This window comes from Sycon ciliatum, chromosome 3 (genome assembly GCF_964019385.1).
Source record: "Sycon ciliatum chromosome 3, ocSycCili1.1, whole genome shotgun sequence".
NCBI lineage: Eukaryota > Metazoa > Porifera > Calcarea > Leucosolenida > Sycettidae > Sycon > Sycon ciliatum.
Window position 1 is genome coordinate 11,646,878 of NC_088645.1, and position 13,574 is coordinate 11,660,451.

Here is a 13,574-nt window from a genome sequence, read left to right on the forward strand (position 1 = left end):
AGAAAACATGCAGTAATGTGTAGGGATGCCGAGCAAGGTGGTTACAAATTACAATTAATTCTGTTCAGAGCCAGTTTAAAGGCAAACGCCGCACTGTGGAGGCGAATATCGCTGGGAAGGGCATTCCAAAGAGTGCTTCCCACAAATGTCAATGACTGACGAGGTCGGAAGGTTCAGGAAGGAAAGAATGCAGAGTACGGGGCAGTTGTGACTTTTTGAGCTCTGCAAATTTTCAAGCCCAACCGGCACTAGGCCGGTCTGGAGGTAGGCATAACAGGCCCCTTGATGTGACAATGTCGTCTGAGGAGTCTCCCACCGCACCAGCAGATGTAGACCTTGCTGTGATGGACAATCAGGAGATCCGGCATCTCGCCAAGAGTCATAGACTGGAACACTCGGGACTTTTCCGTACCCAGATAGTCAAGCTTCTTCGCGACAACGGTATTAGTTCGTCGACAAACTCAGCAGGTCAGTCTGACAAGGTGCGCGATGTTGTTCAGCAGGCATTGGCCGATATTGCAAAAAATGTTAAAGAATTGGCCGCCAAGGTAGCCCTAATTTCTGCCTTGCAGTTGGAGGTGTCGTCCCTTCGAGGAGAATTGGCGGCTCTCAAAGAAAGGAACTCTGATCATGACCCTGTACAAACTAGCACACCTGAACCTCAACCCGTACGTGTACAACCGCCTGCTGACAGCGTCAGATTGTACAGCGCGGCGGCACGTGCACAGTCGTCACAGGTGCGAGCACGGGATAACACATGGGGAGGCCCCAGCCAGCAGGCCAGTACTACACGACCCCAAACAAGTCACCCAGGCACTCAGGTCACGTCGTACTATGAAAACCGGCCCAAGCGCTCTGATCAACTACAGGGAGGGTCCCGCACAAAATGTTGCGCTTTGTATGTGGGCAATGTCAATAGTGGGTGCACATCAGAATCGATCGCCAAATGGTGTGAACGCCGAAATATACCTGTCATCAAGTGCTCCGTGTCTGAGACAAAGTACTTCGGGTTGGCCTTTGCTCACGTAATTCTGCCAATACAACACAAAGCTACTGTTCTGGAACCGGAATTCTGGCCTTCAAACGTCAGAGTTCGAGAATGGCGCTTCAAGGCTGACAGTGTAGCAACTGGTCGAGCTGCAGAGGAGCACTAAAATAATGTTCTGTTTAAATCCTCACGCAGCCCCCTTTCAACCCTTAAACCCTCATGCACCTATCTTTCAGCCACGAAATAGTTGCCCCACGGTAAATCCCCTACAGCATGAATTAATTAAAAGTAACCTCAAAATAGGATTCCTAAATGTTTGCCATCTTCTCAATAAAAAGCATGAAATTGAAGATTATATTCTTTCCCATAAAGTTGATATAATGATGCTGGCAGAGACTTTCTTAACAACCTCCGTTTCCGATGACATCCTACGCATACAGAATTACACCCTGGTCAGACGCGACAGGCCAACTCATGGCGGAGGCTTAGCAGCATATGTAAGAGATCATCTCCGAGCCCGAATTGTGAAGGCTGACACCCAGGTGGAAATGCTCATGTTAGAGGTCAGTGGGCAGCGTTCCAAGGTTCTCCTTGGTGGTGTGTACCGTCCTCCAGGCACTCCTGTGCAATTCTGGCAAGACTTGACGAATGCACTAGACACTGTCATCTCCACACTTCCCACGTCACCTCTGGTCCTTGTTGGAGACTTCAATGTCGATGTAAGCTCCCGCGACAGCCCCCAGCTAAACAGCTTGCTGCACCTGTGTAATTCTTTCGACATCAAGAACCAAGTGGACAGTCCTACCAGAATTGGACCCCAAGGCAGCCAAACAACCCTGGATCTCGCTCTGGTCAGAGACGATCATGTGAACTCTTGTGTCGTAGTACCTTGTACAATCAGTGACCACTTCGCTCTGGCACTTGATTTGCGACTCACAACGTCCTGCACACCGACCGTGCGACGTGGCCGTAACATTGCAAGAATTGATATGGGTCAATTTGCACACCACCTTCTAAATAGCGATCTAGAGAACTTCTGCTTTACGCGGACAGAAGATGAAATGTGGGATATGTGGCTGGAGAAACTTGTCGCTGCCTTGAACACTCATGCTCCTATCCGTCTACACCGCCCAAGAGCTCCTACCCGGAAATCCTTCCCCTGGAAGACGCCAGCTCTACATGACCTAGTCCAGCGACGTGACGCGGCCCATCGACGGTGGAAAGCATCACCTGCAGACCCGGCACTACGCAATGTCTTCACTTCTGCCCGAGACGAAGCCAAGCGTATGTCACGACATCTCCGAGCCACCTACTTCAGGGACCTTCTTGCTGCTAGTCAGGCCAACGCACGAAAAACCTGGCAGACCATCAACTACCTCAGCGGTCGTAACAAGTCCTCAGTTCCACCAGCCGTCAGTATCTCACAGCTCAGTGACCAATTCAGCGGTGTTGTGCCAGACCGAACTAGACCACTACGTCTCTCAGCCCCATTGGGTCCCACGAAGAAGGAATGCCTCGAAGAATTTGCTCCAGCAAGTGTGCAAGAGATCGCTAAGCTGCTCTCCAACATCGACGTGCGCAAAGCTGCAGGCAGCGACCAGGTTCCAGCTGCAATCCTCAAACACTGTTCTCCTGTCCTTGCACCGTCCCTCACCATACTAATCAATGCATCTCTGGCTTCTGGTGTTGTTCCTGCATCTCTGAAGATTGCGGATGTTCGTCCCCTCTTCAAGTCAGGCGACAAAGCTGTCGCTAAGAACTATAGACCAATATCGTTATTACCAATAGTTTCCAAAGTCCTGGAACGGGTAGTCCACACGAGACTCTGTAAGTTCCTCTCCGGAAATTCCTTGTTCCCCGCAAACCAGTTCGCATATCGCCCACTTCACTCCACAGAAGATGCCCTGACATTGGCTGTAGACAGATACTTGGAGGCAGCGGATCAGCAGCGCCATACAGGTCTTGTACTTGTCGATATGAGCAAGGCCTTCGATAAGGTCAAACACCAAGTTTTGGTTACAGATCTATTTCAGCTTGGTATTACCTCAACGGCTCTCAGTTGGTTCATGAGCTACCTAACTGACCGCCATCAGCGAGTCGTCCTGAGCAATGGCCAGTCGTCCGCCCTCTCTCCCTGTGAGTGTGGTGTTCCTCAGGGAAGTGTGCTGGGTCCTCTTTTGTTCTCCATCTACACAATGGAAATAGAACAGATCACAGCTCCAGCCCACTCACAGCTGTTTGCTGATGATATCCTGCTAGACGCCATCAGTCAATCCGTCGAATTCTTGAATTTAACCCTCTCCCGTTCAGTCTCCAACCTGGCCAACTTTCTGGAAGAAAGAGGCTTAATACTAAATCCCTCCAAAACCCACGTTCTAGCCCTTCATGCGTCTCGCAGGCAGCCCTCGTTACTTAACATAGAATGCAATGGAAATCCCCTAGCTCAGACCACAAATGCTCGATATCTAGGTCTACATCTCGACACCCAGCTTCGGTGGGAGACTCAAGTTGCAACTATTATACGGAAGACCTCCCAGAAACTGACGGCGCTGCGAGCCATTCGCTCCTGCTTAACTGAGCAACAAGCCCTGCTATTTTACAGATCGTTAATACTACCGGACATGTTGTATGGATCTAATGCCTTCTTCTCGGTTCTCTCTGCGCACCAACGGCATCAGCTTTCGGTCCTCGACAAGCGATGTATCCGCTGCGTTGCCAACCAGCCATTCCCCTCCCACACAGATCCCATCTACACCCGTCTAGGCCTCATCCCCATCATCCAAAACGCCCACTGTAAACTCCGCCTCCTCATGCTTCGTATCCACACCGCCAGAATTAGTAATCTCCTGTCCAAGCGCCTACGTCACCAGACTGAAGGCGTCACTCGGATCAACGATCCAAATGCGTATGTTGTCCCTGCCACCAGGCGAGTCTCTGGTGACTGTCGGCCGCTCGTTTCTGCTGTTAAATTATGGAACGCCCTGCCCCAAGAGTTCAAGTCCCTCGCCTGCCATATATCATTCAAGAGACTTTTAAAGGTTTATTTTTATGGTTAGCCAGCATCTAGGCTTGGACTTGGAGTCGTGACTCAACTGTGACTCAACTGTGCTTTCTTCTTCTTTATTTTTCTTTTTTTCCCTTTCTCTTTTTTCTTTTTGAGTATTTGCAGTCTGTGTTTTCTGTGTTTTTCTCTCTTTCGTGGAGGCTTGCTTGTTGTATCATTGGCTCTCGGCCGTTACTTTATCGCCATCATAATATTGGGCACCATTGCCCGTTTGGTCTGCGATACAAAATAAAATTTCAACAACAACAACAACAAAGGCACTTGCAGTAGCCGCTGTTCCTGTCCTCGAGTAATTTGGCGATCATCCCGGGATGCTTGGCCTGTATTAGCCATCAACTGAAAGTAGGTGCAGAAAAGAGGACTTGCAAGATCATGTAGGCAACGGAAAACAAAAAAACAAAACCTTGTAGTTAAAAATGTGAGTTAGGGATCGAATAGATAAGCGCACGAGGAGGGGGGCTGTGGATGCACGGCTGGAGAGTCGGAAAATTTCACGAATTCCGGATTTGCTGGATTTGATTAAACGACTCTGCAGCTACTGTGTCAGCGGCGGGAAGAATGCATTGGATGCGTACGTTAGTCGTGCTTGCACAATGCCAATGTACCAAAGTCTGCGGGCTCTTATGGGCAGAGATCGCCCATGGCGCCATAGCTGGCTGATGGCGACAGACGCCTTCTGCACAACACTGGAGACATGTGGCTGCCAGGATAGCTGGTCATCAATGCCGGTTATGCCAAGGTATTTGGCAGTGGAGGTAACAGTGAAGGCTTGATCCTTACATTTCACGACTGGTATGTCGCCAGTGAGTCCCCGAGGTTGAATTACCATGACTTGGGTTTTGCCGGTATTCAGCAGAAGCCCAATTTCGGAGAGTCAGTCAGACAGACGTGTCACAGCCGTAGTCAACGTCTTGCAAACAGTGTCCAGATCTGAATCAGAATAATCTAGGATGATGTCGTCCGCGAACTCCTGATGAACAACAATGCAAGGTATGACGTCGGAAATGTCACTCGTGTAAAGGACAAAGAGAAGCGGCCCAAGAACACTGCCTTGGGGCACACCTCTTGAGCATGGGACTGCATCAGAGAGAGCCTCACACACCTTGACACGCTGAGTACGACCAGACAGATAGCTAGCCAACCATAACAATACTCTGTCATTGACTCCCAGGGTGAATAGTTTATCAATCAGACGTTGATGTTGGACACGGTCAAACGCTTTTGACATGTCAACCTTCACAATACCTGTGTATTTTTGCTCTTGTTTGGCCAACAGCCAACGGTTGGCGGCTAGAACTATTGCATCTTCGGTAGAGTGCATTTTCCTGTAGGCAAACTGACTGCTAGGTAATATGCTATGTTGCGTGAGGTATGCTGTGAGTTGCTTCTTTACAAAGAACTCCAAAATCCGGGACAGAATAGGGAGCAATGACACTGGCCTATAGTTAGTAGGGGATGTTGCATTGCCACTCTTGAACAGTGGACTAATGTGTGATGTTTTAAAACACACTGGCACAGTACCTGATGTCAAGGATGCATTGACTAGGGTGGTAAATGGAGGTGCCAGGACGTCTGAACACTGCTGCAGTACAATTCCAGGAATGTTGTCACTCCCGGATGCTTTGTGAGTACTCACAGTTTGCAAGCATTGTGCAACATCAGACACGCTTACCGGCTGAAATGTTGAGAAGCTAGATGCAGAGGCTGGACCATGTGGTATATGCAGCTCAGGTGGCCGCATAGGGTCATGCACAATGTCTCCAAACAATTTACTGAGTGACTCAAGCGGCGCTTCAGGTTCTTTCCGCGTCTTCTGTCGGCCTGTGACATCGTTCATGACAGCCCAAAGTTGCCGTTGATCTGATGTATCACATCTCTAAGTCTTAGTGAAGTACAAGTTGCGCAGACTCCTGTCCAACTTCTGTGCTTTGGAGCGAGCTGATCGGTGTGCTTCTTGAAGGTTCTGATCGGTTTTGTCTCGGAGCCAGAGACGATGCGCCAGGTTTCGTTCACGAACACTTGCCACTAACTCATCTGTAATCCAGGGGCAAGGACGTCGAGATTTGCGGCGCCGTTCTCGAAGTGGAGCATGTTTGTCTAGAGTGGTCTGGATTCCCGCAGTGAGTGACGACGCAAGCACATCCACACAGACAGAGTCACAGGTAGTTAGGTCACATGTAAACATATTCCAATCCACTTTGTGCAAACAACGAGTCTTGCGCAGATGCTGTCCCTTCAAGTGGTGACTTGCTGAAATTGGCAGCCTGGCAAGTATTGCAGAGTGGTCACCGATATCCAAATGTATAGTCTCACAAACACCCTGGATCGGGGTGGTAGACAAGAATAGATCCAGTAGTGTGGCAGTGCTGCTGGTCACTCGGGTAGGAGATGTGACGTGGTTGCGAAGGTTAAACTGGTTGACCCCCCCCCCCCACCCATTTCAAGTTTCCATGTCCCACCATTGCTTTGGCACAAAAAATGCAAGGTACAGGTGCACAGAGCACCTGCAACAAAAAATATATGACCACACTATTGCCGTGTAAACTGAAAAACACAACAATGGAAAAACTAAGGAGCAGTGGTAGGGTGGTAGTCCATTAGAGTATGAAGGGGGGGGGGCTGCTCAAGCCCCCCCCCCTTTGGCTAGAACCCTGTTATCGTAGCTCTCAGCCTTTTCGTAAACCCATTCAGCGGTTGTAGTCATTACAGTGTAAACCATGATTTATTCAAAGCCGCACATCAGTGAATAATGGCAAGAAGGCAGTACAATAGAATAGCTAGAGAGAAAAGAGGAAACCAAAGAGGAGTCCAGATGGAAAAAGAAAGGGAAAGATAAGAACATTGAAAGGATCGGTCACGCAATACGGTTAGTTCCCATCCTGGATAGGATAATTAATTAATTATTCAATTGACATCCCTACGAAAGAAGTAGGTCGTTATTATAAATATTAAAAATAATGGACTCGGATGGAGAGCCAAGGATAAATTTATAGTAAAGAAAAAGGACCAAGAAACTACAAGTTATGCTATAATGTCCACTGGTTGTTTAGTAACTGGTGGTGTTAGTGGACATTGTAGCGTAGCTTGTAGTTTCTTGGTCAATTTTCTTTACTATAAAATGAAAATAATATTTACCAATCATGCCTGCAAACGACGCAGAACACACTATTATTGATGCATCCAGCCTACAAATCATTGAAGCGGCATTGATCAAGAAGTGATGAGTGTGCTTGGCGACGTAAATAGGATGCCCTGCATCCGGGGGTATTCATTATAGGTATCTATTCAATATTGTTTAATTATTGCTGGTGTGGTAACCATCCATTATACAAGAGCAATACGTGCAACATGTTATCCTGAGATCCGATTTCAGGATGTTTATGTCTCTGGCAACTCGGCACAGCAGTATTCTTCCCGGCCTTGGTAGTGCTAGAATTCAATCGAAGCAAAAACCGCTAAGTTTGTGTCCCATGTTATTCGACTTTATTGTGTTTGTGTGTCCAGGGACAGGGCACGAGGTCGTATCACCAACTATCTGAGTGAGACTAATGACTACGTAAACGCCCGCACTAATGACGAAAAAACACCTGAAGCAGTCAAGAATATCCTGAACGAGGCAGTCAAAGATTTGACAGACAAGCTCAATCATGCTGACTGCAATTACTTTCAGGGCTACTTTGATCGTACCAGCGTCTATCGCTTTTGTGATGCAGATGGTTATTTCTCCTGCCAGGGAATCTATAACCAGGACGGTTGTATGGACAAGCATGTCATCAATCCGTACAGCAGTCTAACGGAACGCTGTAATTTCTCCAGATGGGAATTTGACCATGGGTGAGTATGTGCGGTGCGTAAATTCTGCTTTTGCGCATCATGCCATGTGTTACAAATTACTGTTGCGAACATTGAAATCCGGTAGAATGACCGGGGTCGACTGTAAAAATGGACCAGAAGTGCTTACAGCTGCACGGCCAGCGCCACGTGGCCGCTTGCAATGGAGCATCAAGGTGATATGCGTGTCTTGGCCAAGTCAGAGCCGGTCCTTATGGACCTGCATGCACCCTTGAAAACGTTTCCTTTGCAGCAGGGTAACACATCGTCTGGTAGTAATAGGCCTTTCACACGACGGTTCGTGCTCACGATTGCACCCTCCTATGGTTCTACGATGCGCGGCATGACACTTCACACGACGACTAGCTCTGCCGACACAGCGCACACAAACCCGCACAGGAAGCGAGAAACCGAAATCAAAAACGCACAAACTGGGGTCAGGGTGTAGCGGACAGGGCTACGGGTCTGCAATTCAGACTTGCCGCCAATCCATGAACACCTTGGTGATCCTCGCGCGAGGCCGAGAAGATGTGACTTTTTCTTGTCGTGTGAAAAGCCATTTCTAGACTAGGCCCTGGAGTCGGGCGAACACAGCTTGCATAGAAAATAGTGTAATGGTCCTACCCATCAGATAGTCTAAGGCTAATACCATACTAATCTGCAGCACTGTATGTGGATCAAATGTGACCCCAAAGGGGACTATGTATGGACTACTGACATCATCACTTTCAAGCTCCATATGGTCTACGGGTATGGCACTTTGCTTACATTGATTATTGCTTTTAGCCTAAGTTTTAGGGCTTTCTGTCACGAAGGTTTTATTGGGATGTCACGGAGAAATTCTAGAGAACTTGCATGATTATTATGTTATGTCTCTGTTGTCCAGGATTGAGATATCACGCTCTGTCCTACCGAACCTCCTCAAAGCTGCAGAGGAAGTGGTGAAAGAGAAGGGGCTCATTGAGGTGAACATCGACTATTTCTTCGGTCTGTTGTTTAGAAAGAAGAACCTCAAGTTCGTACACACAGGCTGTCGCCTTAAATGTGAACACACTGACAAAGACTGTCTTCCAGAAATGATAACCCGTCCTCGAGAATAGAATAATTTCAATTCATATTTGCACTTATAAAACAGAGAGTTTCCAGGCTGTCCAATAGAGTGCTCAATACCGAAAGGCGGAGCTGGTTAAATTTACGCCATGATGCAATCTTTCACGACTGCTGTCATCTACACTGTTGCTTTGTGGGTACTAAACTTGTATCCAGATTTAATCATTGCTGTTTTCTGATGATCGTTTAGTGCGTGAAACGTTTAAAAAAAAACTTTTTGATCTTCTTATTATTGTTTATATTTGCACTTTTAAATGGCATTGGGGTGTTTCCCTGAGTGCTTTCTGGAACATCTGCTTGTTTTGTAGTATGTCTAGTTCGCACAACTCTCATGTATCTCACTTTCTTCCCTTTTCCATTCCCTCAACTTATGAATACAGTCAGTATCATCTATAAGGTTGGTGGCTATAGTAATATACTGGCTATAGTGATCAGTTTCTCAAATTCTTTTTCATTTGCCATAACTAAGTACATGTATGTATATGTTATCGCATGGTTGCGAGGGCCATATGGCATACTATTGCCCCGAGAGGTTAGCCCTCGGGGCAATAATTGTATTGTACATGTATTGTATTTTATAATTTTACTTGGGCATTCCCAACAGACCCTAAGGTCTTCTTACAGGGTGCCCAAGATGAATGAGATTGTTAAGCTCCTGGCGAAATGAATTGGGGATATGATTTGTGCGAAGGGATTCGGGAAGGGCATTAAAGCGGTCAGCACCAAGGAATGAAATAGATCTGTATCCAGCTTGAGCTTGCACCTATAATATGCCATAAGGCCCTCGCAGCCATGCGATAACAAATTTAACACATGGCCCACAGAGCAGACCATTGGGCTGCTGTTGAAACTAGCCCAAATGCCAACACATTATGACCACAATGTATATTGATGTGCTTTCATTATCAAAACAGGAAAAATGCAGATATTTCTCCTACACCCTAACAAAAAGTCTGCTACAGGCCATCAGAGAGTATACAGTACTGAAAGACGGAGACAGAAAAAAGGTGCCGGCTAGGCTCCGGCGGACTATGCTGTCCCCGGGGAAAATTGCGATTCCGCGGCCGCGTTTTTTTTCGCGTTTTTTGCGATTTTTAAAAGACCGCGTTTTCCGCGATTTTCCCGCGTTTTTTGAACTTTTCTGTTGCACTACACGTACACACAGTGCACTGTTCGGTCAGCAACGTCTCATCTGGCGGCTTTGTACTCAAATATGACGAGCGCTTACACCAAAGACTTGTAACTGATTGATTTCACTACATACTCACTGAAAATTGCCTCATATCAACTGCAAACTTGCCGCCGCGAGATGATATCAATAATATTCACCGCATATTTACCGCATATTTACCGCAAATTCACCGCAAATTATGCCATATTATGCCGCGTTTTTTGCCGCGTTTTTTGCGATTTTTTCCGCAATTTTCCCCGGGGACAGACTATGCTCGCGAAATCATGGAATTATGCTTTCATGGATTCTTGCATTATGCTCGCAAAATCCTCATATTATGCTTTGGCACGCGGGGATACATACCGGTATTCACTTTGTTGTACTTATGGTAGGGATCTCAGCGCGTGAACTGCGCAGCCAGTCTGCGCAGGTGAGATTTTCGATCCCAATTGCGTCCAGTGCAGAAATCGTGGAAAAGAACATTTTTTTTAAATAAATCAAGTTGAAGAAGACAGTAGAAATGGCTGAATATTGCGTCCAGGAAAGCACGTTCTACGGCCATCTCCAAGCTACCTATCTCCGAGACACTCTCTCAGAGGAACTATGGAGGGTCAAAGAGCACAATCTTTCACTCTTTGACGCAGCGTGAACACCTGTCCTCTTCTACTGAGCGCGATGTCCCATTCACAAGAAGAAATCCAAGAACCTGCCTCAACACTACAGACCTGTGTCTCTGCTGTCTATCATATCCAAAGTGATGGAAACAATTGTCAATCGTGAGATAACCAGTTTCGTGGAGTCCCACAATGTCATCTCTGCGAAACAGTTCGGGTTCAGAAAGGGCCTGAGCACAGCCGACGTCTTAACCAAGCTCCACTGTGAATGGTCCCGAGCAGCCGGCCTAGGAGGAGCCGCCCATGTTTTGGCGATAGACATAGCAGGCGCCTTTGATAAAGTCAGCCATGCTGGCCTGCTGCATAAGGCTTCCGTGTACGGTCTAGACGGCCCGCTTCTCGGATGGCTGGAAAGCTACCTGCACAACCGGCGCCTGCAGGCTGTTGTGGGCGGCCAAGAGTCCTCCCTGCACCATATCCAAGCAGGGGTACCACAAGGTAGCATCCTTGGACCAACGTTATTCCTCCTGTACGTGAATGACTGCGAGGACACCTTGCCTGCTGGTGCTGAGCTTGCCACGTATGCAGATGACACGACACTGTATCAGTGCATCTCTGCCACCGCCAGCATATCCGACTCTGCAGCACAACTCCAGGAAGCAGTGGACGCCGTCTCCCACTGGGGTTCCAAGTGGAAGGTCACCTTCGAGCCATCCAAATCTCAGGCCCTCATCATCGACCACCGCAAGCCTCCCCCAGCGTTCCCACCAGTGCTCTTCAATGGAGTGACTGTTCCTGAAGAGAAGGAAATTAAACTTCTGGGCATAGCATTCGACTCGCAACTGTCCTACGCAGCACACCTCCGGGCCGTGGCCTCAAAGGCTGCCCAACGCCTACACTTCCTGAGAAAGGTTGCGCCCCTGTTGGACTCCAGCGGCCGCACGGCAGTCTACAAAGGCTTCGTGCGGCCAACAATGGAATACTGCTGCCTGGTGTGGATGGGGTCAGGTACATCCAGACTGGACAAAATCCAGCACAAGGCACTGAAGGTGATTGGCCCAGGCGCCTGGCTCCCCAGCCTGAAACACCGCCGACTGGTTGCTGCGCTTTCGTTCACGTTCAAGCTGTCTTACCTTCCAACAACAAGCCCCCTGAAGCCCATCCTCCCACCTCCAGCCAATCCCCGCCCAGTGGGTGGTCGATCCACTAGGTTAGCCACGGAGACTGCCCACTGCCACCCACTCCAGCTGAAGTCGACGCTGCCCGTGCGCATTCGTAGCAGCCTCCAGGGCTCCTACCCAGACTGCATTATTCCCTTGTGGAACAGCCTACCAGCGACCATTCTACCAGCACGGCCGCAACCCAGCCAGCTCCAATTATTCAAAGTAAAATGCAACAAGTATCTGCTGCACCTGAACTGGCAAGCAGCCACCGACGCCCTATGAAACGGTTTAGACCAGTGCCTCACTAGCATCCTCCCCCCCCCCCCCCTTACCACAATGTGACGTTATCTTTCACTCTGCTTCTCTCACGACCATCTACCCATTGTCCTTGTTTCTCACTATTATTCATTTCCCCTCTTCCTCCTCTCTACATGGTTTTACTGCATTATGGCGCGCTTTGTCTGCGTAGACGCCGAGACCTTTGAGGTCGGCAGAGCAGCCTGGCCCCGCCACCACTTCTCGCACATATTCGGGAATATAGTGGACTTTCGTATAAAAAAAAAAAAAAAAAAAAAAAAAATGTCTTCTCTCTGAGTGATAATGGCGGCGATGTTCGCGATGGCTGATGCACTGAAAATCGAAGTTAGGACAATCTAACCGGAGAAAACGTCTGAATTTTCGACTGAATCCTCTCTGAAGTGGGTTCTTGCCGCATGGCAAATTATAGGAAAATCGACTGGGGCGATATCGCCTTGGCCACGCTGTCCTTCGGCAAAGTATGTTCGAACGACGATGAAGATGACGATTCCGCTAGTGTCCACCGCGTCCGCGCTAGTGTCGAAAATCGACCGTCGCCATTTTCAGCCTGTGTCGGCGAGCTGCACTCAAAACTCGATGACGCAATGTATGCGCAAACACCCTGCGCACTGCACGCGCTGAGATCCCTACTTATGGAGCCCCAAAGCGAAAATTGTGACTTTTTCGTACTTGCAAGTGGCCATATTAAAGTACAATATGTGTAGCCTATAAACTAGAACTGTGGTACAATCAAGTACAATGTAGGTATGCTCCTACCTCCGAAAGGATGCCAAATTATGCCGGCATAATCTGCCCGTGCCTAGTGCCGGCACGTCATCGCCATAGCAATAGACATGGCAACCACAATAAAACACAGCAGAATCATAATTTCAGTTGAAAATTTAAAAGAGTGCTACCACAAAGAGTTTCTTCATGTTTACATGTGTATCAGGAAGTTGTCAAATACAGTCCATGTACTGCAAGTATTTGACAACTCCCTGGTGTGGTGTGAAATTCTGAGGGCAATTTTTCTTCTTTTTATCAGCTCCATCCAGATAGCTGTATTTTTCATTGCAAAACATTCCTGAATTGTTGTGTTGTTCAAGCAAAGGTGAAGGCAGAGGACAAATGAGCCTGGTAAGAGTTTTGCGTGGTACAGTGGTGGCCAAAAGTTTTGACCCACCATGGAATCGTCAGTACAGCTCAGCCTGGCTCCTAAACACGCCGTTTTTGACTTCTTTGAGGCCAAAGCCGATTGAAACTTGGCAAGGACACTAAAATTTGCAAGAATCCGTTGTCAACTGAGATTTGTGATGGATCACCATACATTTGGGTG

The 13,574-nt window shown here is 48.0% G+C and overlaps 2 protein-coding genes across 2 annotated transcripts; both read left to right on the forward strand.

Moving 5' to 3' along the window:
- The first annotated feature begins 293 nt into the window (after window positions 1–293).
- LOC135812853 (uncharacterized) lies at window positions 294–3,058 on the forward strand. Its single transcript, XM_065326068.1, has 3 exons — window positions 294–737; window positions 1,429–2,815; window positions 3,048–3,058. The coding sequence occupies exons 1-3, from the start codon at window positions 294–296 to the stop codon at window positions 3,056–3,058; spliced, it is 1,842 nt and encodes a 613-aa protein (XP_065182140.1).
- A 4,134-nt stretch (window positions 3,059–7,192) lies between these two features.
- Window positions 7,193–9,450, forward strand: LOC135812854 (DNA fragmentation factor subunit beta-like). Its single transcript, XM_065326069.1, has 3 exons — window positions 7,193–7,269; window positions 7,557–7,886; window positions 8,770–9,450. Exons 1-3 carry the CDS (start codon window positions 7,193–7,195, stop codon window positions 8,981–8,983), a joined length of 621 nt encoding a protein of 206 aa, XP_065182141.1. The 3' UTR covers window positions 8,984–9,450.
- Window positions 9,451–13,574: the final 4,124 nt, after the last annotated feature.

Coding starts and splice junctions, on each gene's coding strand:
- LOC135812853 (XM_065326068.1), top strand. CDS start 294: ATGTCGTCTGAGGAGTCTCCCACCGCACCAGCAGATGTAGACCTTGCT. Junction 738..1,428: donor CACGTGCACAGTCGTCACAG/GTGCGAGCACGG, acceptor CTACGCATACAG/AATTACACCCTGGTCAGACG.
- LOC135812854 (XM_065326069.1), top strand. CDS start 7,193: ATGCCTGCAAACGACGCAGAACACACTATTATTGATGCATCCAGCCTA. Junction 7,270..7,556: donor GAAGCGGCATTGATCAAGAA/GTGATGAGTGTG, acceptor TTGTGTGTCCAG/GGACAGGGCACGAGGTCGTA. Junction 7,887..8,769: donor AGATGGGAATTTGACCATGG/GTGAGTATGTGC, acceptor TCTGTTGTCCAG/GATTGAGATATCACGCTCTG.